The following is a 24724-nucleotide window of genomic DNA, read 5'->3' as shown; positions in this document are numbered from 1 at the left end:
ATATCACTAAGCTTAATACTTCTATCTTATTGCAAATGGCAAATTTTTTCCCTTTATAGCTGAGTGGTATTATTTATAAATACCACACTTAAATTTTTATAAATACAGGGGCCAGAGCAGTGGCGCAAGTGGTAAGGCGTCTCTGCCTTACACTCATAGCCTAGGAAGGACTGTGGTTTTATCCCCTAGCATCCCATATGGTCCCCCAAGCCAGGAGTGATTTCTGAGTGCATAGCCAGGAGTAAGCCAGGAGTGTAATCGCGTGTGGCCAAAAAACGAAAAGAAAAAGAAATTTTATAAATACATTTTTATTTTATTAATACCACTGTTTATAAACTTCACATTTTGGGGCCAGGGCAGTGGCACAGAGCGGTAAGGCATCTGCCTTGCCAGTGCTAGTCAAGGATGGACCTCAGTTTGATCCCCGGTGTCCCATATGGTCTCCCAAGCCAGGAGCGATTTCTGAGCACATAGCCAGGAGTAACCCCTGAGTGTCACCGGGTGTGGCCCAAAAAATCAAAATAAAATTTTCCACATCTTTATTCAATCTTCTGTACTATACACCTGGTCATTTCTAATTCTTGGCTATTGTAAATAGTAGAAGAGTGCACTAACTTGGAATTAGTGTTTTCGATCTTGCTTAAGTTTTCAGGCTAAGACAGCTAGCTCTAACGTAAATTGTATTTTTAATTTTTTGAAGAATTTCCATAATGTTTCTCATATGGATGCACAAATACAGATTCCCACAGTATAAAAAGGTTTTCTTCTTTCTAATACTCATGTCTTTCCTTTTGGAAAATAGCTATTATCACAGGTAATAATGAGGTGATGCTCATTTTGAGTTGTTTTTTCTTTTTAGAGATGATGACCATAATTTCATGTACATCTTGGCTAGTTATAGGACTTTGGAGAAATGTCAGATCTTCTGCTCATTTTTATTTTTTTTCTTGGCATAAGAGTTTATCTTGGATTTTCTATCAAGTACAATTCAGTTCTTTAAGAACAAATGTGTTGCTGAGAAGAGGAAACAAGTACTAAGAATTGAATATTCTATTTAGAATTGATTCACTTCTTACCCATTTTTTTTACTCATTGTAATTAAGCATTTTTTTTATTTAAAGAAAAGACATCATATAGCTGACACAATTGATCATAATACATTTGTTTCAGGAAGAACAAAGGCAAAGTTGTTAAAAATAGAAAGAAAAATTAAAGACATGAAAGAGAAAGGAAATAAAAGATCAGTAGCAAGTATATTTTTGAAAATTATTGAATCACTGATGAACTCATTAAATCTCTACCTAAAGATTTAGTAAGCTCTTCTTATTTTTTTTAAGGATAAGAGCTAAAGAAATACAGTAAAAATGGTGTTAGAGTGGCGATTGTTGTTGTTTGCATGGGCCCAGTAAAATATGGGGGAAATAGAAAAGCCTTGGCCTAAATACAAGACTTTACCCCTGAAATTTTCTGGCCTAAGACCAGCTCTAGACTCCAGGCATAGTAGGTTGTCCAACCGGAGTCATCCTCTGTGCTCCCAGTAAAAAAATTTTTCCGCACATTCGCTGTTGTTGGTGTCAGGTTTCTGTAGTTAAAGATCCTGGATTCTGTGCATATCCTATATTGAAGTAGGATGATGTGTAGGGTCCTCTAGTTTCACCTCACAATTAGAGGGCAATATGGAGAGCCCTGCCCTGAAAGCAGGTTATTGTTGCTTTTAAATCTTATGGGTATTGAAGTAAATCAATGCCAGGGGAGTGGTAGGGTCTTCCTTGGTAGAGAATTGCTTTCGGGTCATGTTATGGACAGCTGTGGTTGTTTCATAGATGGTATCCCTGGTTCAGGGGTGAATGGACAATGGCTGTTCTTCTGAGGCCTAAGCCAGGTCTTATGACAATGTTCAGGGTGTAAGGCCCCGTTGCATTATAAGATTTCTGTGTTTGTATCTCTATATTAGATAAGAACTTGTTTGTATGTATAATATTTTCCCATTTTAATGTGCCTGTGCAAAAGAAGAACAGTGCCACAAGGTATTATTGGTGCATATGGGGGTCGAGGGAACAAGTCCAACAATCTTCATAATTGATTCTAACATAAGCTCAACCAAGGGACTCTTCTACCAGCATTCCTTATTGAACAGATCACAAAGAAAAGAACAAAACAAAACAGTGGGGCCCTTGTCATTATGTAAGAGAATATTCAGTAAGGGTTACAGCTGTTAAGGGAATACATATAAGATATTCAAAGGATATGTACATGTTCTTTTCATGTCTTTTGAATTAGTTGGGGGGATGTTAAATCTGGTGCACCACTTCGTCTGTGATTTGGCCTGTGCAATCTGATATATGGCTTGCAATAGTCCTGTATTAGGAAAAATTCTTGAGGCGAGACTTCTCAGAAACCAAGTCCAAGTCACTTAGCAAGTAAAGGTCCACAGTGAAGGAAGGAGGAGAAAAGGAGGCCTTTGAGAGTAGATTAATAGCAGCAGTATACTGGAATCTTCTCAGGCTGAGAGTCTATCTTATCACTTAAGGTGCTGTTTGGCAGCTGGCTTTGTGTGGGGATAATGATCTGCTTCTTTTTTTTTTTTTTGGTTTTTGGTTTTTGGGCCACACCCAGTGGTGCTCAGGGGTTACTCCTGGCTGTCTGCTCAGAAATAGCTCCTGGCAGGCACGGGGGACCATATGGGACATCGGGATTCAAACCAACCACCTTTGGTCCTGGATTGGCTGCTTGCAAGTCAAACGCCTCCCGTTGTGCTATCTCTCCGGGCCCTATCTGCTTTTTTTTACTGAGGGTAAAAAGGGTTAAATGTTGCGTAATGGTGGTTGGGGTTGAGGCAGTAAAGGACTAGAAATGAGATTGTAGGGCAGTGGGCCAAGCAGGGAAGGACAGAATACAACATGGACATTCTGCATATTGCAAACGTACATTAATCCCTAGGAAATCCTACTAGCTATACTTTATGCCCCCACGGAGTTTTAAAGATGGGAATAGTGAGAAAAAAATGTTGTCAGTGACTGCCCCAATCCCACCCCTCTTGTCCTGGGTGAGGGTTGGGGAAGGCCTGGAGTCCCCACTAGACTCCTCCCCAGCACCCACCTCACAGGCCCCCTGGGTTCCAGCCCTGGAGTCTGGAAGGAAGAAGAGGGAAGACGAGTGGGGTCACCTGAGCCCCCTAGCACCCCTGAGGCTTGGAAAGAGGCCTTCAGCATATGAGACCTCCCCACACCCCATGCTGGTGAAAACTGGCTTCCAGAATGGAAGAAGGCTCTGTATAGAACTGGAAGCCAGGAGTTCACCAGCCTCCGCCCCCTCCCCCAGTCTCACCCCACTCTGCTCATTTTTAAAATCAGACTTTATTTGTTAAGTTTGATGAGTTCAGTAATAAGGTGTTAATTTCTTGTGGAATGTTGGATTTATAGTTATCTTTGTCTTTATGTTTTGAAATCAGTGTACAGAACTAGTTTGATACAGTTACATTTGTTTTCATTTTGCTTTCATTTTCTCTTTATGTTGGAATCGGGTCTCTAAATATCTCTCTCCAAACAATGCCAAAAAATGATCACTCATTGTTTTTTCTATGTATTCTATGGTTTCCATTTTAACGTCCAAGTCTTTAAGCCATTTTGTGTTAACTTTCTTTTGTGGTGTTAATGGCCTATTTTGATTTTTAGCATATGGCTATTTGATTTTCTCAGCACTATTGAGGAGACTTTTTTGTACCAATATATATTCTTGACTCCTATGGCACAGAGTAAATTATCCAGTTAGATATGAATCTTTTTCTGGCCTTTCAGTTCTATTCCATGGATTTGTGTATCTTTTTCTTTCACTACCAAGCTATTTTAATGCCGTGCTATATCACTTTGTACTATGACTTGAAGTTTAAGGTTTTTCTTCAATTGATTTTCCTAAGCTATTTCATAATTCCAAATAAATTATTTTTTAATTCTATTTCTTTGGAAAATAAAGCCTTTGAAATTTTGATTGGAATTGCTTGGATTAAGCTTTATACTGCTTTAGGTAACAAGTCTTCGTTTTGTGTTTTTTTTCTTTTTTGGTTTTTGGGCCACACACAGGGGAATGGAGGGGTTACTCCTAAACTCTGTGCTTAGAAATCACTCCTGACACAGCTTGGAAACTATATGGGATCCCAGGGAGTCAACCTGGGTTTGTGGCATGCAAGGCAAATGCCCGCCCCCCACTGTACTATCAAGTAACAAGTATTTTTACAGTGTTAACTTTCTGATCATTAAGCATGTAATATATTTCCACCTCTTTGTGCCTTCTGTTTGTTAAAATAGTGTCTTCCAGTCTGCAGTATACAGATCTTTACTTCTTTGGTTAAATCTATCCCAAGGCATTTAATCTCTTTTGATAAGATGTAAATGAAATGCATTCCTGGGGGTTTGTTTTCTACTGCTAGTTATATACAGAAACCCAACAGGTTTTAAAATACATTAGTTTTGTTCTCTGAAACAAGGCTTGAGAGTTTTATGAGCACTTAAGTGTTTTGAAGTGGAATATGTGATTTAAGGTCATTTTTCTTGTAGGTTTTTTTTTTAATGATCTATCCCTTGCTGTTAGTGGAAGATTAAAGTCCTCCACTGTTACTATGCTAACATCCTTCATTTGTTTTACAAATACCAGCTTTTATTTGGTTATATCTGTGGTTTAGATAATATCCCTTTGTTTCTTGTTAATCTCTTCTCACTAAAAACCTAATTTATCTAACATTGGTCTGAGTTCAAAAAAGGGCCAGAGAGATAGCACAGCCAACCCAGAACCTAAGGTGGCTGATTCAAATCCCGGCATTCCATTTGGTCCCCTTGTCCCCCCCTGCCTGCCGGGTGCTATTTCTGAGCAGATAGCCAGGAGTAACCCCTGAGCACCTCTGGGTGTCCCCCCGCAAAAAAAATTGGGGTTGCTGATTAATCATTTTTCCATCTCTCATTTCAACCTTTGTCTTTAGAAATAACTTAATTTTCTCTAGTCAGACACAGGTAAATTATATTATTTTAGTCTACTAAAAAGGCTAGTTTGGGGCCAGTGAGGTGGCACTAGATGTAAGGTGTCTGCCTTGCAAGCGCTAGCCAAGGAACAGACTGAGGTGTGACCCCCAGTGTCCCATATGGTCCCCTGAGTGTTTAGCCAGGAGTAACCCCTGAGCATCAAACGGGTGTGGCCCAAAAAAACCAAAAAAAAAAAAAAAAAAGGCTACTTTGTGCCTTGATACATGGAGACAAGCTGCTGATAATTGTCTTTGGTTTTCTGCTTCCTGTTCTTGTTTGATGTTTAGTTTTTGTGAAGATTTCTTTGATTCAGACAAGTAGTCCTTCAGCATTTTTTTTGAGAGAAGTCTAGTAGTGGAAAATTTATTTAGCACTTGTTTATATCGAAGTTTTTTTAGATTTCTCCCTTTACCTGTCCTTGAGTGACTGACATGTGAGAAATTTATATCACAATTTTTCTGGGCTGCATACTACAGAAGGTTATCTTTGCCTTAAACTTCTTTAGTTCATGTTCATTGATTACAAATTATATTATCACAGTAAGAGAATAAAAGATCTAAAAAGTATTAAAATTTTTATCTCTGTTAATAATGTTAAGAATTTTTCTATTACGGTTCAAACTTCGGTCAGTAATATACATGAGTAAATGTACATGTTGTGATGGTCATTGTAATATACACATGTAAATATGAATGTAGACTTTTTTTAAGGTTTTTTTTTTTTTTTTTTGGTTTTTCGGGCCACACCTGTTTGATGCTCAGGGGTTACTCCTGGCTAAGCGCTCAGAAATCGCCCCTAGCTTGGGGGGACCACATGGGATGCCGTGGGATCGAACCAAGGTCCTTCCTTGGCTAGTGCTTGCAAGGCAGACACCTTACCTCTAGCGCCACCTCGCTGGCTCCTTTTTATGTTTTTTTTTTTTAAGTTTTATTTTGATCATATTGGCTTACATATCTTTCACAGTATTATTTTAGGTACATATTAACATTGAATCGGGAATACCCATCACCAAATTTATCCTCCCCCATCCTTGTTCCCTTCCTGCAACCATATTCCCCCTAACCCTAACCCAACCCCCGAGCTGCTAGAGTAGGTGGCCCCCTCTTTGTCTAGCTTACTATTAGTGATCATATATCTGTTTGGTCCTGGTACCCTCCCTTGTTTCCCCCTCTGTTTGAGAGGTGGAGCTTGATAATTCGAGTTATGTGGTTTTGTTTGAAGGAAAGAAAAGCAATAGTCGGGGCCGGTGAAGCGGCGCTAGAGGTAAGGTGTCTGCTTTGCAAGCACTAGCCAAGGAAGGACTGCGGTTAGATCCCCTGGCGTCCCATATGGTCCCCCCAAGTCAGGGGCAATCTCTGAGTGGAATGTAGACTTTTTAATTAAAATTTTCTATTCAGGGGCCGGAGAGATAGCACAGCAGTAGGGCATTTGCCTTGCATGCAGACAACCTGGGACAGACCCACTTCAATTCCTGGCATCTCATATGGTCCTCCAAGCTTGCCAGTAGCGATTTCTGAGCACAAGAGCCAGAAATAACCCTTGAGCATTGCTGCGTTTTACTAAAAAACCATTCAATCAGTAAACTGCTTTAAAAAAATAAAAAAGTTATCTATTCACAATATTGAACTTTTTTTATTTCAGTATGAAATTATATCTAAATATTAACTAACCACTGGGTCTGGAGAGACTCATGTTGTTGGATATTGGGTTGTTTTCATATTGTGGTTATTATAGAAAATGCTACAATGACTGTAGATGTGTGTAAATCATTTCAAATTAGTTTCTGTGAGTGTGAGGTAGATTCCAAGAAAATTATTCAGTTATATAGAAATTTCTGGGTTTATGGAAACTCTATCCTTTACATTTTGAGTAATCTCCATACTCAAAAAAGCTGTATTTTCTAGGAAATTTTTCTCAGGTATTTAAGCTTTCTTAAGAGGCTTTCCCCCCTTTCAAAATGAATTTGAGTTTATATTTTACATTTAAAACCTGTTTTGTTGTGGCTGGAGCAATAGAACAGCAGGTAGGGAGTTGACCTTGCACACAGCCAACCCAGGTTTGATTCCTGGCATCCCATATGGTCTCGAGCCTGCCAGAAAGTACAGACTCAAGAATAACTCCCTGAGTATGGTCCTAAAACAAACAAGACCCCCCCCAAAAAAATCTTATTTTCATAGCCCAATAGCTTCTGCTTAGAAACTATTGTTAGAACTTTGTTCATTTTTATGGATATTTAAAATTTTAATGGTTAAAATTTGATTTTAACCAAATTGTACCTTTTTCTCCTTTAGATTGGAAGATTTGACTGTTCATCTGCACCAGACATTTGTAGTAAATTATACATTTTTCAGCCATGTTTAGCAATATTTAAGGGACAAGGAACCAAAGAATATGAAATTCATCATGGTAAGAAGAAAGGAAAATGAAAAATAATTTACTTCAAAGAGTGATTTTTGAATAGTACTTTGGTCATGTTTACTGTAACTAACTTTGTTCTCACTTACTACTTTACTCTAATTTTTTCTACTCCATATTTTGGTCAGTGTTAATTTTAGTAGGTATTCTAACATATTAGACTGCTGAGTAATTCAAGAGACTTGTTTGTTGGCAAAAGTAAGCAAAGATTAGTTGCCGTAACATTGTAGAAATGAAGCTTCTTAATTTATAGACATTCTTTTGGATTTTCCTCTAGTAAACCAGGAGACCTTTGTATTAGTTACTTGGTTATTTCCTCCAATTATAATTACATTTCTACAGGTTAGCTTGTTTGAGACTTTATATTTATGTGAGTACATTTTTAGTTCCTAGTGTTTAGATGATTTGATAGGGCCTATCCTCAAAACAGTGTTGCAAAAGAAACAAAACCTACCAACTATAGTAGAATTGAGTGACATTCAGTTCACAAATACAAATAAAATTCTTATTATGCAGCAAGCACTGTGTGGTGGATGTTAAATATACTAAGTTGTAAAGCATGCACTCTTCTCTCAATAAGTTTAAAATTAGGCCAGAAAGGGTAAGGCACTTACTTGCCTGGATGTTGGTAGCAAACACCTGGCAAATGCTCCAGCCCATTTCACTATTTCTCTAATCCCCTCAAATCATGTTTTTCATTTTTCATTAAAGGTATCTTGAAGTTTATTCTTTAAGGAAAAGTTAGGACATTTATTAAAAGCAGAAAATTATTTAACTAGTTTAACCTTTTATGAAGGTAATGCTTAAAATGGATGAAAGCAAAAACAGTTAGAATGCAATTACTTGTGTATGAAAAGATGATTCTATTAGTTATGTAATGTAGATGAAGAGGAGTGGAGACATTTAAAATACAAAAAAATAGAGGCCAGAGAAGAATGCCGTATATTAGGTAAGGAGCTTGCTTTGCATGCATGCACCTGACCTGGATTTATTTCCTGGCACCACCTACAGTTCCTGAGTATAGATTCAGGAGAAAGCTATGCTATGTGTGACCCTAAAACCAAAGAAATAAATGGCAATAACAAAAGTTCTGCATTGCAAATATTCTTGTTTAAGATATAGGATACTAAGGACAGCTCAAGTTTATCATAAACTCAGAGAATCAACACTTGCATTATTAATAATTGTATTATTGGGGAAGAGAAGATGAAGAAATTAATATTGGAGATATAGCACCAGTTTACAGATGAATATATTTTTGAGTCTCATAAGAATGGTTTTTGTTTTTTGGGGGTTTTGTTTGTTGGTTTTTATTTTTGGGCCATACCTGGTCATGCTCAGGGGTTACTCCTGGCTATGCTCTCAGAAATCGCTCCTGGCTTGGGGAACCATATGGGACCCTAGGGATCGAAATGAGGTCTGTCCTGGGTCAGCAATGGACAAGGCAAATGTTCTACCTACCACTGTGCTATCACTTTGACCCGTCTCATGAGAATTGTATATAAAATGTACATATAATTAATTATATAGCAATGATAAGTGACACATTGGTTAAGAATTAGCTTCTCTAAGAGTCAGTATAAGGAAAAATAGAAAGCTAGAAAATAGATTATGGAGAATCAGGCCCAGTTTCTAAACTGACACAGCCTATTCATAAAACACACATTGGATCCCACTGTCCCCTTAATTAAAAGTCTCTGGTGATCTGTTACTCCCTAAATAATTCTCAACAGGGGAGTAACAGATCACCATAGACTTTTAAATAAGGGGACAGTGGGATCCAATTTGTGTCAGTTTAGAAGCTGGATTCACTATTTAGTTAAGGAAAATAGGGCAGAAAGACCAGTTGGTCAATTATTATAGTACATTTAAATAGTAAGACTAATGGTAAAATCGCTTTATGGTACTATCATAGATAGAAGGCAAGAATCACTCTGGGAAATCCTACTTAAGCACCTTAAAGAAAATAGAGCATTTTAAAGAGGTCTTGATATTTTCTTCATTTAACAAACAGAAGAGCCAGGAAATGAGAAGGCAGAGACGATCCATGTGTATGTAGCAAATAGAACATTAAAACCTCACTAAATCAGTTTTATTTATAAGCTTATTGTATTTTAATATTTTAAGTATAATGTGAATTTTAATTTTTTGTCTTATTTAATTTCAAAGGAAAGAAAATTCTGTATGATATACTTGCCTTTGCCAAAGAAAGCGTTAATTCCCATGTTACTACACTCGGACCTCAAAATTTTCCTGCCAGTGAAAAAGAACCATGGCTTGTTGATTTTTTTGCCCCTGTAAGTTATTTATCTGTCAGATTTCACTGCAATTAGTTTTTCTTCTGTTCGAGCTATAAGACATTGTCTAGGTAACTTTGAGGCATGAGTTATTAGAGTTTTGTTATTCAGTTTTGGCTACTATCCTGTTGCTTCTAAGGAAGTGCTAATGTAATATAGTCTTCCTTCCAAGGAGTAGGTTTATGATTTGCAGCTTAGTATGGCTATTTTACTTAGTCTGTTCCTTGCTACAAAATGTTGTGGTTTTTTTTTTTTTTTTTTTTTTTTTTTTAATTTGGGTCCATGTTTACACATGTTTTCTCTTTGATAGTGGTGTCCACCATGTCGAGCTTTATTACCTGAGTTACGAAAAGCGTCAAAACATCTTTATGGTCAACTTAAGTTTGGTACCCTGGATTGTACAGTTCATGAAGGACTCTGTAATAGGGTAAGACAAAGTGTAAAATATTTTATTCTAATTTAATGCATTTGTAAAATAGATCTTGTTTAGCAGTCTAATATTAAAATAACTTTTCCTGTATGCATCTATACTTAAGGGTAACAAAATATATATATATATATATTTTGGTTTTGGGGCCACACCCTGTGGCGCTCAGGGGTTATTCCTGGCTCTGTGCTCAGAAATCGTACCTGGCAAGCACAAGGGACCATATGGGATGCTGGGGGATTCCAACCACCATCCTTCAGCATGCAAGGCAAATGCCCTATTTCCATGCTATCCCTCTGGCCCCAACAAAATATATTAAATAATTTTATCATCATGATCTGCAATTACAATTGGTCTAAAACATGAATAGGTCATATTTGTGATTGTATATAGATGTGCCTCAGGAAATAAGATAATAAAATACATGATTCATGAGGCCTGCCCCATTTTTGTCCCTCATACCACATGCTCCTGTTCTTCCCACCTCCCAGTATTAACCAGGTACATTCCTGGAATCTCCCCTCATCCCAGCACTACCAGATATGACCCCAGACTGTGCTCTAGTTGAGTAGCATGTAAGGGAGGAAAAGATTTAAGAGTTAAAGACATTTCATCATAGTAGAATGGAATTTTTATAGCATGTTAACTAAATGCTGTTTAGAGAGAGGCACTAAAAGGCATTAAACACAACTATTTGTAATACCTATAATTGATAGCTTCATAGCCACAATAATAGCAACAAATCTTTTTTTTTCTTTTTTTAATTTTTTGGGCCATACCCAGCAGTACTCACTACAGTTGCGAATCTATTTTCTTTACTAAATTTAGCCTGCCTAAAATTTTCCTGTCATCAATAATTTTAACCGTTTTAAAATAGTTTAAATAAAGGCAAAGCTGGTTAAAAGTTGAAACAAAGAAATGAGAAATGCATTAAATGCTTGATTAATTTGTATTCTTAATTCCTAACAGTATAACATTCAGGCATATCCAACAACAGTGGTTTTCAACCAGTCCAGCATTCATGAATATGAGGGACATCATTCTGCTGAACAGATCTTAGAGTTCATAGAGGTATTTTGAAATAAAACTATGACCATAAATCTTTATATATGTGTATATTTTGTATAGTTAATATTATCTAGTAAATGTATTTATGCCATAATGTTATGTTCTGACTTTTTAGAAAATTAAATTTTTAAATACTTTATTTTATTACCTTCTATTTAAACACCACAGCTACAAAGTTGTTCATTATTGTGTTTCAGTCTTACAGTGTATACTATCCTTTATCTGTGAATATTTCCCAGAATATTTCTCTCTCAAATCCTTTTATTTTTCCTTTTATACATAATGGTTTCCACTATTGTTAATGAAGGGGTACCATACATATCACTTTTTTCTCCATTCAACACCCAATTTTCTGGAGTGATCAGTTCCAACTATCATTGTGATAGTGGTCCATTCTGTAACCCTATCTGCACTGGTCCACTAATTGTGGCAAGCTTTCTACCATGGACTTGGTAATACAGAAGTACTTATATTTAACATCCCTTTCTAATTTTTATCAAATTTTTATTGAAGTACCATCATTTTTAGTACTGTCATAGTACAGTTTCAGTCAACTCATATGGAAAAGAGTATAGAGATTTCTCAAAAAAGAAAAGAGTTTTCATATGGCCCAGCAATTCCACTTCTTGGTATCTACCCGAAAACAAAAAACATTCATTCAGAAGGACATAGGTGCATCATTATACAACAGCTTGCAATCAATCCAATGTCCAGTTACAGGTGGTGGTATATAGACAGTTGAATATTATACAGCTACAGGATTTGATAAAATTATGTCATATGCTGCAACTTGGTTGGAACTAGAGGGTGTCATGTTATACATGAAGTCAGAACAAATACCAAATGATGTCACTTACCTATGGTATATGTAGTAACAAGATAAGGAAACAAACAAGACTAGGAAAAATAAGATGACACTAGTTATGGGATTGGTGTTAGACCATTGTATGTCTGAAACTCTTTCATGAACACCTTTGTAAAATGACAGTTCCTAAATTAAAAAATTGTTTAAACTTAAAGTTTTTTAAGTGTCAAACATGTAATGTTCTAGTTCACACTGAGCACGCAGCATCTCTTTGCCAATGCCCCAATCCCACCCCGTTGATAGATTCTGTTCTCTAGATCGTTCTCAGGGCCTTTCACCATTCTGCAGTGTGTCCAGTATGCTGTACTATATTCCATATCATGAGAGAGACTTATGTTTGTCCTCCCTCTGATTCCTTTAGTTCTGCTCATATTGCAGTAGATAATAGCATCTCCTTTTTTCCCTAACAGTCTAGATTGACTAACAGAGGACTTCTGGAAGAAGTGGAAAAATCTAGTTTATCCATGTAAAGGCCATTTTCTCTGTCCTAATAATTTATTTTTACTCTGTAATAAAAGGGGGTTTTTTTTTTTTTTTTTGATGTTTCAGACTGCTTTTTGTTGTTTCCCCAGTGAATTGGACATTTTTATTAGTATTATTCCTGATAGACTGAAATTTTGCCAAGGGTATTTGAGGCTACTGATCTGTGGAAAGTCAGGAAAAATAGTTTATTTCAATCCAACTATTCTAGGTTCAAGAAAGGATTATATTACCTATGTTGGTAATTGGGTAGTGCATAGTACTTATCGATTTATACTTTTGTCTATTTATATAAGGAAAATCGCCTCTTTTTCTTGCCTAAGTTGATTTTAATAATACATAAAAATAGAATATATGCTAGTTTAAGGAAATTGATAGGTAAATCTAAACTGAAAAGTAAACTAGGAATTACATGTCTTAAAAATAATTTTATTCTAAAATTTAGGTTATTAACAGGAATTTTTCTAAATGATACATACCGACAATTTGTAAAGAATTAAGTATTTTAAGTTTTTCAGTGTTTCATAATGGATGTTATATTCTCTTTAGGATCTTAAGAATCCTTCAGTTATCTCCTTCACACCAACCACTTTTAATGAACTAGTTAAAGAAAGAAAACGTGACGAAGTCTGGATGGTTGATTTTTATTCTCCATGGTGTCAGCCATGTCAACTCTTAATGCCAGAATGGAAAAGAATGGCCCGGGTATAACTATTTCAAATTTTAATATTAAGAATATTTAACCATTTTTGGAAACTGAGTTGATCACACCACTTTGATTGTAACTTAATAATAATTTAGATCATACAAATTAGCCTCCAATTTTGTTTACCTCTGATATGTAAATAATTTAGGATCATCATTTTTCTGATGTCACATTGTACATGTTAGTGGTTTGGTTTTTGTTGTTGTTTTAATCAATTACTTTTTTAAAGACTGGGGCTGATACAGTGGTGCAAGAGATAAGGCATCTGCCTTGCCCGAACTAGCCTAGGATGGACTGCGGTTTGGCATCCCATATGGTCCCCCAAGCCAGGAGCGATTTCTGAGCACATAGCCAGGAGTCACCGGGTGTGCCCCCCCCCCAAAAAAAAAGACTATTATATACTTGTTCACAACACTTTCAGTTCTAGAAAAGTAGAAATAAAATCATTTTTAAAAAGAAAGGAAAAAATGAGCATAGCAACAAGTAAATTTGTAAAATTTATTGTGTCTCACAATGAGATTATTAAATTTCGTCAGAAGGATTACTAAGCCTTTGTTGTTACTTGATCTTTCTGTTACTTTTTTCATTTCTGAACATCAAGTGACTTTGATCTTAAATCGCTGTATTCCTACTGGGATGAGACTATTCAAAAAATTGGAATGTGAGGCCAAAGCTATAGCAATAGCTGGTAGAGACTTTGCCTTGCACATGGCCCACCTAGGTTCAGTCCCCAGCATCACATGGTCCCCTGAGACTGTATGAGTGATTTCTGAGTGCAGAACCAGGGGTAACCCCTGAGCACCGCAGATGTGGCCAAAATCCAATGAAAATCTAAATAAATAAAATTTGTAGTTGTTGCATGGCCACATATGCTGTACCACGCTCCAAGAATTCCATGTGGCTTAGACTGCAGCTCTTGTGGGGAGTGGTTTCAGCTGGTAGGCCTTTCAGAAGTACCAGAAGATGGGGGGAGGGTACCCACACTCACTTCAAAAATGTTAATGTCAGCCCAAATACCAGCCAGCATTCCTGAAGTTTTGTTGACTTGACACCTCTGCAAAGATCTGTGGTTGAATGGTAAATTTGAGCCATTGGCAAATCAAGTTCTTGGCTATAAAATTTTTTTTTTGAATATTTTTTCCAGAGCTTAAAAGTTTAATTTCTTAAAAGTATTGTGGTCCTTAAAAGAAAAATTAATTTAGCATTAGTAAGATTTATAAAGTTGCAAATAGACACGGTAAGCAAAACAAAATTTAGAAAGAATTCAGATACTATTACTATTTTATCTCTATTTCTTTTTTTAATTTTATTTTGTCTCTGTTTCTAAGATAACTAAATTAAATATAAAAGTAATTTCTAGTATTTTAACATGTGCAATAATTATTTTTGGGTTTAGACATAGATCAATTTACTAGCAATCTTTGTCTCCATTTGAAATATCTCATTGCTATATTTTCTGGTTTCTACTATTAAGAATTTTTTAAATAAATTATTTCCCATAGCAATTTTGATACTACTGCTTAGACTGCAATAGATGGAGTCAGTTACTTGCAAACTTAATTTTATTAAGTTCTGGCTTTAAAATTAAATTTCTGGTTCATTAAAATTAACTGTAATTTATCCTAGTGTTTGATGAAAATTGTGGATAGATAATATAAGCTGCTCAAAGTTTCAGCTCTACTGAAAAATTTGTGTAAATAAAGCCTGAAGGTAAATTTATTCCAACCACTTCTTATTTGTCTTATTTTTTTTGTAGACATTAACTGGACTGATTAATGTGGGCAGTATAGACTGCCAACAGTATCATTCTTTTTGTTCCCAAGAAGATGTTCGGAGATATCCTGAGATAAGATTTTATCCCAAAAAATCAAATAAGAAGGATCAATATCAGTAAGTATTCTCTGTAGTTTAAGGGTATTTATGGTATTTATTTGTAGTTATTTTTTTAAATAAATATTAGCCCAATTTTTTATTCTATATGTGCAAGAGAGCATGTAAATGAATATTCAGAATATTCAAAGAAAATTGATACTGTTGATGTTCACGAAATTAATAGTTTAAAATAGAGGAGAGATCATACTGCAAGTGGTGTGTTTGCTTTGCAGAATTTAAGATGAGAATTGGTAACATTAAGCCCTGATTTGATTTCAGGTACTGTACTAGTTTTGTTTTATTTTTTTATTTTTTTTATTTTTTTGCTCATATTATCTCATGTAGGATTCATTTCATGCCCAAGAAGTTAAAGTTTTTACCTTTTCTTCCTATTATAAATTCTTACATAATTTTTTTAGATCCCTCAAGTGTGCAAGCTTAAAGTTAAGATTTTAACCCATGTGTTTCTCCATTTCCTTGCTATCCCACAGCAACACAAGCAAAAAACTCAAGTGCAAGACTTAAAAATGGAAAATACAAACTTTGGGTATAAGGATGCTGGACTGAACACAGTAGTAGTGATGAGGGGCTATTTCTGACTCTGCTTAGGAGTGACCCTTGGCACTGCTTAGGGGACCATATGCAATACCAAGTACCTAAACAGGATCTTTCACTTGGAATGAAAGTATATGTCTTGAGGCCAGAGAAGATAGCACAGCGGTAGGGCATTTGCCTTGCATGCAGCCCATCCAGGACAGATGGCGATTTGAATCCCAGCATCCCATATGTTCCCCCATGCTGCCATAGGAGATTACTGAGTGCAGAGCCAGGAGTAATCCCTGAGTGCCTCCGGGTATGACCCAAATACAACCAAAAAAAAAAAAAAAAAAAAAGAAAGAAAGAAAATGTCTGTCTTCTCTCCTGTACTGTAAGGGAATGAATGGCTAAAGTCAATAGATCCTGCATACAGAACTGAGCATACTAAGGAAAGGGGAGTGCTGAAAGGGAACCTTGAGACATTGGTGGAGGGAAATTTACTCTTTGGTGGTAACTGTGATGTTAGAACTGTGTTTGTATAAAATTTATTAACAGTTTTGTAAATCATAGTCTTGGTAAAAGTTGGAAATGAAAATAAGATCATGAAAAAGATAAATCAATAAAAATAACCAGTCAAAATCTGTAAGGGAATATATTATAGTGGTTCCGAGTAGTATATGACTTACAGATAATGTTATTTGAAGCATATTAAAATACAGAAAAGTTAAAACTGCTACAGTTAATTCTTGTGCATACCCATGTTAGAAAACGCAGTTATCAATTTCTGTTTTTTTTTTTTTCTTTTAGTAGCTACAGTGGTTGGAATAGGGATGCTTATTCCTTAAGAATCTGGGGTCTTGGGTGAGTAATCATCATTTGCTCCACTGTATATAGGAAGTCTAATGCATTCACCTTCATTTTATGTCTGTAATTAAATTTATTGTGAATTAAAGGTCAAGGATCTGAATATAATAGACTATCATTCGTTGAAGTCATTTTTCACTCAGAGATCATTGCATTATTATATTTTAGTGTTTAATATGATTTTTTATAGTAAAAACAAATTTGTCCTCTTGCTACAGATTTTTACCACAAGCATCAATAGATTTAACACCTTCAACTTTCAATGAAAAGGTTTTACAAGGGCAAAAACATTGGGTGATTGATTTTTATGCTCCTTGGTGTGGACCTTGCCAAAATTTTGCTCCAGAATTTGAGCTTTTGGCTAGGGTAAGTATTGTTACTTAAATTGTGGTCACATGCATATTTTAATAATTAGATAACTCATTATAATGCTAAAGTCTTCTGAATTTTAAAAAGATAACTCCATTGCTGTAACTATAATCTCCTTTATTAGCATTTTTTAGCTAACATATTCTCTAACTTGGTAACATCATCTGCTTAGCCATAGAGATAGAAACTTTATGTTTCCTACTTAGCTCTTCTTTCATTCCCCAATTACTATTATTCTGATGCCACAGACAGTCACCAAATAGGTCCTAATATTTAAAGCTTTTAAATCTTTAAATTTGAGGCCGGAGCAGTGGTGCAAGCAGTAGGGTGCCTGCCTTCCACGGTTCAATCCCCTGCCGTCCCATATGGTCCCCTAAGCCAGGAGCGATTTCTGAGCGCATAGCCAGGGGTACTGCTGAGCATCACTGGGTATGGCCCCCCCCCCCAAAAAAAAACAACAAAAATATTAGATCTTTAAATTTAAGTATAAATTTAGTTTTTATATTTAAAATGTAGTATTTAAAGCTTTAAATCTCGTATTTAAGTCTCTGTCTTCTTTGCTGGTTCATTTCTTTAACATTTAATCAACTGATTAAGTAGAATGCAAATAAATACATATCACAAAAGTACAAATCACTATGTTAGTGAAATGAGAATTAAGCATGTCAGTCATATTAGGAGGAAATAAGAGACTCACCAAAGTTTATATTGATAGAATTATAGTATGGCTAGCAGTCAAAAAAGGTTGGCTAAAGATCACAATTAAACAGAGAAGATGATATTTGTGAAGATACAAGGACCTGAGTGTGGGATGTGTTCAAGGATTACAACCCGAACTCTAGTAATAACAGTATAAAGACAAAAAGGCACTGGCAAAAATGGAGTCTCAATAAGGAGAGTTTCATTCCCCAAACCATTGCTTTGGTATGGTAGAAGGGTTGATCCTTTCCCCCCAAGCTATTTACATTGTAGACTTTTCCTTAGTAATTTCATTATACTCAAAATATGCACTAAGCACTAGACATGAATGGTTGGATGTGTCAGGAATCTTTTCATATTTTATAAAGAGTACATTGGATCATCAGGCCCCAGAGCCAATTTGGAGACTCTTTTAAGTATAAATCAACTATTTTAGTCACATTTCTAGCTTTTTCTGACATTCAGTACTTATGTGTACCAGTGATACACATACAAAGAATTTTACTGTAGCCCTACATTAGAGGCAACAGTGATCCTTTAATTATTTTAAAAGAAATGAGGGAAAAGAACTTAGCTATAAGGAAAGATGAAATCTTGTAGTTGGCCACTGCATGAAGAGAACTAGAGAGTATCATGCTGAGTGAAGTCAGTCAGAAGGAAAGGGCAGATATAGAAGGGTTTTTCTGATACGTAGTGTGTCAAGAATCATGGTAAGGGAAAGGCCAGGGCCAGTAGAACTAGAAAGTTGGTCAACAGAACCAAGTGTGGGGAGAGAGTGAGTAAAAGGATCAAGGGACTTTTTGGACTCTATTGGAGGGAAGTGGATGTGGTGTTAGAATACTTTGTATAACACCAATAGTGATGTAAATCATGATGCATCCCCAAAAATGGGAAAAATAAATGAGGAAAACATTCAAAGGAGATGTAAACAAGGACTAGAAGGAAAAGTGACAAATGTTAGCAATGTCAGGTAAACGGAAGAAAATGAAAATCACCTTTCCATTTTGGAAAAATATGTTATTATTAAATGTATAGATAGAAGTTATACTAAAGGAGCAGTAGAAATAAAACTAGACTATCATATGAGTATTAACTGCCAAGTGAACAATGAAGGTGAAGGTTTTAAAAGAATACCTTTTTATCAAAAAATAAATTCAGAAAGATGGTCCAGAGTAGAAGGCACTTTGCCTTGCATTTGTATTTGGGGTGTATTTGCATCCCATTTTTGATCCCCAGCACCCCCCTCACCTTGCCAGAACTAATCCCTAAACAGGGATTTGTTTTTTATTTTTCTTTTTGGGCCACACCCGTTTGATGCTCAGTGGTTACTCCTGGCTAAGCGCTCAGAAATTGCCCTGGCTTGGGGGACTAAATGGGACACCGGGGGATCGAACCGCGGTCTTTCCTTTGCTATCTCTTGCAAGGCAGACACCTTACCTCTAGCGCCACCTCGCCGGCCCCTCTCAATTTTTTTTAATAAGGCATTGAAAAGGGTACTGCTAAGTAAAAGGAGTTTAAGAAGAACTTGGAAGTACGTTTGGAAAGGAGTTTATACATTGTAAAGTGAGGCATGTGAGGTCCCGAGTTTGATTCTTAAATTCCACATCCCTCCCCTAAAGCACTGCTGGAACTTCAGTCGCCAAACCACAGGACCATCAAGAATTCAACACCTCCACATTAACCATGGCCACTGTAAAAAAGTTAACTGTATAAAATTTACATTAGGAAAAAAAGAATTTGGAAGCAGTCTTCTGTGAATGTTTTAAAAAATTTTAAAGTAACCAGACTGAACTCAGACCATGTTTTTTCTGTTGTGTTTTGTTTTGTTCTTTTCAGATGATTAAAGGAAAAGTCAAAGCTGGAAAAGTAGACTGTCAGGCTCATGTTCAGACGTGCCAGAAAGCTGGCATCAGAGCCTACCCATCTGTTAGATTTTACCCCTATGAAGGCAGAAAGGTATGTCCAGGCTGTCCTTGGGCTCTTCCTTTAACCAAGCCAATTTTTATTTTAAATCTGTAAAGTGTCTGGTTTCTAGTTTCTTCTCCATTTGTCTTGAATATTTTTAACTGCACATCAAAATACTCTTAAAGGGATTCTATTTGATGTTGAATTGCCATACTAATTTTGTTTCTTGGGGGTGCTACACTCATCAGTGCACAGGGGTTACTCCTGCCTCTGTTCAAGAATTACTCCTGGCAGAGCCCATGGAACCATGTGGTGTGCCAGGGATGGAACCCAGGGTCATCTGCAGGCAGGACAAACACCCTACCCGCTCTAATTAATCCTTAAAATATTTTATACATGTAAATAGAGAAACTAGAGACATGAACCAAAGTGGTACTAATAGTAATCTCTAGATTAATAGAATTCAAGGTGATCATTTTCTATGAAGTTGTATGTTCCTACTTTATATAATCAGCATGTGTTTTACCTTTCTAATTCTTTTTTCCAGGAAAGGGAAATATAAAAATTATAAGGCTTTTAAAAGTCTTTGTGCCTTAGTATATATTTTGAATATTTATTAGAATAAATATTGTTTAGACTAATAATCTTTAGTCCATTTGACACATGAGGGCAGATACTTCTCTGAGCATTAGTCTTCAGTCAGCAGTTAATATTCACATGGTAAGGACCAGAGGGATAGTACAGCTGGTAGGGAGATTTCCTTGCACGCAGCTAACCCAGTTTGATCCTCAGCATACTGTATGGTCACCCATGCACTGCCAGAAGTAACCCTTTCTCAAAAATGACAATTACAATAATAATCACTGATGATGACAGAATTCAGTATTTTTACAGAGTGGTGCTGGCTTTCAAGCAGACCAGTGATCTATGTGATAAAAATTACTGTTCTTTGATTCCATCATTGAAATATTATTTCTTCTAAGCCAGTAGTTGGGGCCTTTTGATGGAAGGGAGTTTGAGCATCACCTGATGATGCTCCAGGATTACTCCTGGTTCTGCACTCTGAAATCACTTTTGATGGTTCTCAGAGGATCAAATTCAGGTCAGCCACATGCAAACACCATACCCACTGGACTATCTCTCTGGCCTCACCAGTGATTATTTTTAATTAGAACAATTTGAAGTCATCTGGAAACATTTTGTCTTTTACAGTTTAGATGCGTTGAACGAGTTGAAGTTAGTCCTGCATTTCTTCCAAGGGATTATTTTATGTGTTCCTATATTAGTATTGCCAGTATTTATTCTGGGTAAATTAAAGGATAACTGTCACTTCCTTGAAGATATCTGAGTTTCAAATACTTTACACTTGAGCTCAAGTGATACTATTGTAGATAGGATTTTTTGGATGGCATGTGACTAACCCCAGGTTAACCCTGGCACCCTGTATTGTACCCTGACAATACAAGGGTGATCCCTAAACACACAGCCAGGAGTAAGCTCTGAGCAATATCGGCTATGGCCCCCAAACAAACTTTAAAAAAAAAAAAAGCTTAAGACTTTAAAGAGTTATTTAATTAAATTTCTTAGATGAAAATGCCCAATATGGGGCCGGGCGGTGGCGCTGGAGGTAAGGTGCCTGCCTTGCCTGCGCTAGCCTAGGACGGACCACGGTTCGATCCCCCGGTGTCCCATATGGTCCCCCAAGAAGCCAGGAGCAACTTCTGAGCGCATAGCCAGGAGTAACCCCTGAGCGTCACAGGGTGTGGCCCAAAAACCAAAAAAAAAAAAAAAAGAAAATGCCCAATAGATAATAAGAGTGTTTTTTATTTTAGAAAAATATTTGGGGAGAGCATATTGATAGCAGGGATGCAAAAGAGATTGCTGCCTTAATATATGAAAAACTGGAGAATCTTCAAGATCATGAAAAGAGAAATAAGGTAAGTACTAAGCTTAGAGCTGATACTGGTAAATACCTGAATTTTTTTCTAACTATACATTACTTATGTCAATAAACATAAAGTATCAAAAACAGTAAAAGTGGTTGGAAATTTTCACTGTGGTAAAAGGTGGCAGTGAGTATATACAATAGACAGCAAAATCCAGACAGGTGAAACATTGAACAGAAGAAAATGATCGTGGGCGTGAGATCTTGCAGAAGTCATGGCACTGGCTTGCATGCAGTTGTGGCTGCAACAATAGTTCAAATCCAAGCACCACATGTGTGCCCCAAGCACATGTAGTTGTAGCACAGAGCCAAGTGTGGACCAAACCAAAGAAATTTATAAGTGGCCATGGCCATAAAACACTTGAATTCTGTTCAGTTGTATTTTTTTAAAAAAAAAAAAAAGTACCAACTCATTAAAAATAAATACACTGGAATATCACACCACCTCTTTTGGATAGCCAACTTATTTCTATTCATAATAGAGTTGTTAGGACCCACATTCATCCTGGCTCTTTGTGTTGTCTCTCAAGAAGTATGTATATCCTTTTTCCTGATCTGCTTCACGAGACCAGTACAGTGCTCTCCATTTTCTAAATCAGTATTGTAGGTTATCCTTACAAATGGCTTTTAAATACTGGAGTGTTTCTTGAATAGGATAGTAATATACATTTAAAGTGTCATGGATTCTTTTTCCTAAAACTCAAAATACAGATGAACAGCATAGCATCTTAGAGGTCTGAAGATCTATTTTATAGAGCCATAGTAGAACTTTCAGCTCTGGTATAGAATAGAAAGAAAGAATGATGAATCTTGGTTTCAATGAACATAATGCTCTCCTGTTATTTGACTGTATTAGTAACTAGCCAAAATGTTTCCTTCAAAAATTGTAACTTATCTCTGAAATTATTAATCATAAAAATATCAAGTAAGGGGCCGGGAAGGTGGCGCTAGAGGTAAGGTGTCTGCCTTACAAGCGCTAGCCAAGGAACGGACCGCGGTTCGATCCCCCGGCGTCCCATATGGTCCCCCCAAGCCAGGGGCGATTTCTGAGCACATAGCCAGGAGTAACCCCTGAGCGTCAAACGGGTGTGGCCCAAAAACCAAAAAAAAAAAAAAAAAAAATATCAAGTAAAATTGTTTTACTGAAGACAGACTTGGAAATTTTGTGAAACTGGTCTCTGCCATGTATGGATATATAAGAAACATACAATATTCCTTTCCAGTTATGGTAGTTAGGTAAAACACATTTCATTTTGTGATCTATTACAAAATATTGGGAAATTATATATCAAAGATAGTAAGATTTTGGGTCTATTATTTTACTTTGCTTTTAATATAAACTCATGTTTCTTTCAATAATTTACATTATTATAGGATGAACTTTAATGAAGTTAAAGTTGAAGAAAAATTGGAAAGAAATCCTCACAAATTACATCAGAAGATAATCTTTAGAATGTTTCTACATCTTGATGAAAATAAGTGAACATTATCTTGGACTTCACTTGCACTGTTTGAATTCTGTACTACAGTACTATAAATGAAGGGTCTGTGTATACCTTTTTGTAAAAGATGAGATCATAAAAATTTTTATTTTATTTCTGGCATTTTCTTAACTTTGTCTTGTTTACACCCTTCTGCACTCAGGGCTACACACAGAAAGGCTATAAGCTAAACTCTGTGGGCCATAGGATGCTGACCCCTGGAAATGATGATTAGGTTTGCTAGCATGCATGTCTTAAGATGTACGAAAAGAACTTTTTTTTTCTGGGTCATACTGGCGGCACTCGGATTACTCCTGGCTCTGCTCTCAGAAATTGTTCCTGGCAGGTTCAGGGGACCATATGGAATGCCAGGAATCAGACACACAGCCGCATGCCCTACCACTGTGCTATAGCTTCAGCTCCCACAAACAGAACTTTAATGTTTTTTAAGTTTTGTAGCTAGCTTGATAAAATCTAACATAGTTTGCAGTCACTTGTTCCCAAAAAGAAATTTCTGTGATTCTATAGCCATATATTTCATTTTAAAAACATACAATGTGGGAGAATTAAAAGATACCTTATTTTCATAGTAATCATAGAAAAGAGATTCTTTTTTATCTTTTCAAAGTTTGAGCATTTATTTTTAATTTCTTTTTACAATTAAGAAACATTTGTGCACAGTAAATAAAATATATAGATTTCTACAGCTTCTAGAAATAGCTAAGGAAAAAGGGTATTTATACCAACTAACTGGGCATTGTATACCAAATACATAAAAAATTTAGCATCTGTATTTTAAAAATTTATTCGTTCCTATGTTTTCTGGATTGTTTTTATAAAAAGCTTTTCCTGGTATAGTAATTGATTTCTGTCTAACAATCATGTTTTTGTCCACTAGACCTTCTATTTTAATCTGTATCCTTTTCCTTTATTTTTCATAATTGGGTTTTTTTCACTTATAAGTGAATAATTAATTGCTGAATAACTCATTTAGAAAAATAGCTGATTTGTTTCACTATAGTTGAAAATAATTTTTGTTTCAATTATTAGTTTACTCAGAAGCCACCTTTTTATTGTATATACAGCCATGAAGCTATTTTTATAAGAAAATCAAATATATGTCAAAAATTGGCCCTTTGCATTTTCAGTTATTTTGACTCAATCCAATTTTTTTTTTCTCAAATTCTAATAAAACAGGCTGAAGATAGAACTTAGTGGTAGAGCACATGTGGGAACCTGGGTTTGATCCCTATCACATTAAAAAAAAAAGTAACTTCTAGATTCTATTTAATTAAAAGATATAATTTAATTTTTCCTTGAAAACACTTCAATTTCCAAATAAATTACTAGGGCAGGGATGGCAAACACGGAGCTCTCGAGCTGCATGCGGCTCCTGGACAAAAAGAATGCGGCTCTTTGCCTCTTATCATGATTTTGTATACTGTGGCTCTTTGCCAAGTTTGGATTTTGTTCTGCTGCTTCTGAGGAGGGACCTCTGAGGAGAGATCTCCCAGCGCGGAGTCCCACCATACCCCAGGCTGCGGCATCCCGTCTCCCATCCCTCGGAAACAATTGCACAGGCCAGCAAGCGGGGGACCCGTGTGTCACATGTTGGGTCACATCTGGCCATTAGTCCTTAGTGTGGAGAACGCAGCATCACTGCAGGATTTTTACCCTCACTCAAAATGGCAAAATGCAATATGTGTTTAATATATTACTGTTAAAATTATATGCTTTTGTGTGAGTGTTTGTTTTGGCAGGTCACTGCGTGGTGTGGCTCTG

At 36.2% G+C, this 24724-nt stretch overlaps 1 protein-coding gene across 1 annotated transcript in view; it reads left to right on the top strand.

Annotated features, from left to right (window-relative positions):
• DNAJC10 (DnaJ heat shock protein family (Hsp40) member C10) overlaps positions 1–23266 on the top strand; it is a 41723-nt gene extending 18457 nt beyond the window's left edge. The window contains exons 12-22 of the mRNA XM_049773548.1: positions 7304–7418; positions 9597–9724; positions 10035–10151; positions 11121–11222; positions 13114–13269; positions 15027–15160; positions 16487–16540; positions 16762–16909; positions 19448–19567; positions 21349–21453; positions 22836–23266. Of these exons, the coding sequence (XP_049629505.1) occupies positions 7304–7418; positions 9597–9724; positions 10035–10151; positions 11121–11222; positions 13114–13269; positions 15027–15160; positions 16487–16540; positions 16762–16909; positions 19448–19567; positions 21349–21453; positions 22836–22847 (1191 nt within the window). The 3' untranslated portion in view covers positions 22848–23266. The remainder of the gene's footprint in view (positions 1–7303; positions 7419–9596; positions 9725–10034; positions 10152–11120; positions 11223–13113; positions 13270–15026; positions 15161–16486; positions 16541–16761; positions 16910–19447; positions 19568–21348; positions 21454–22835) is intronic.
• Positions 23267–24724: the final 1458 nt, after the last annotated feature.

Source organism: Suncus etruscus, chromosome 5 (genome assembly GCF_024139225.1).
Source record: "Suncus etruscus isolate mSunEtr1 chromosome 5, mSunEtr1.pri.cur, whole genome shotgun sequence".
Classification (NCBI taxonomy): domain Eukaryota; kingdom Metazoa; phylum Chordata; class Mammalia; order Eulipotyphla; family Soricidae; genus Suncus; species Suncus etruscus.
This window is presented reverse-complemented; position numbering and strand designations above follow the sequence as displayed.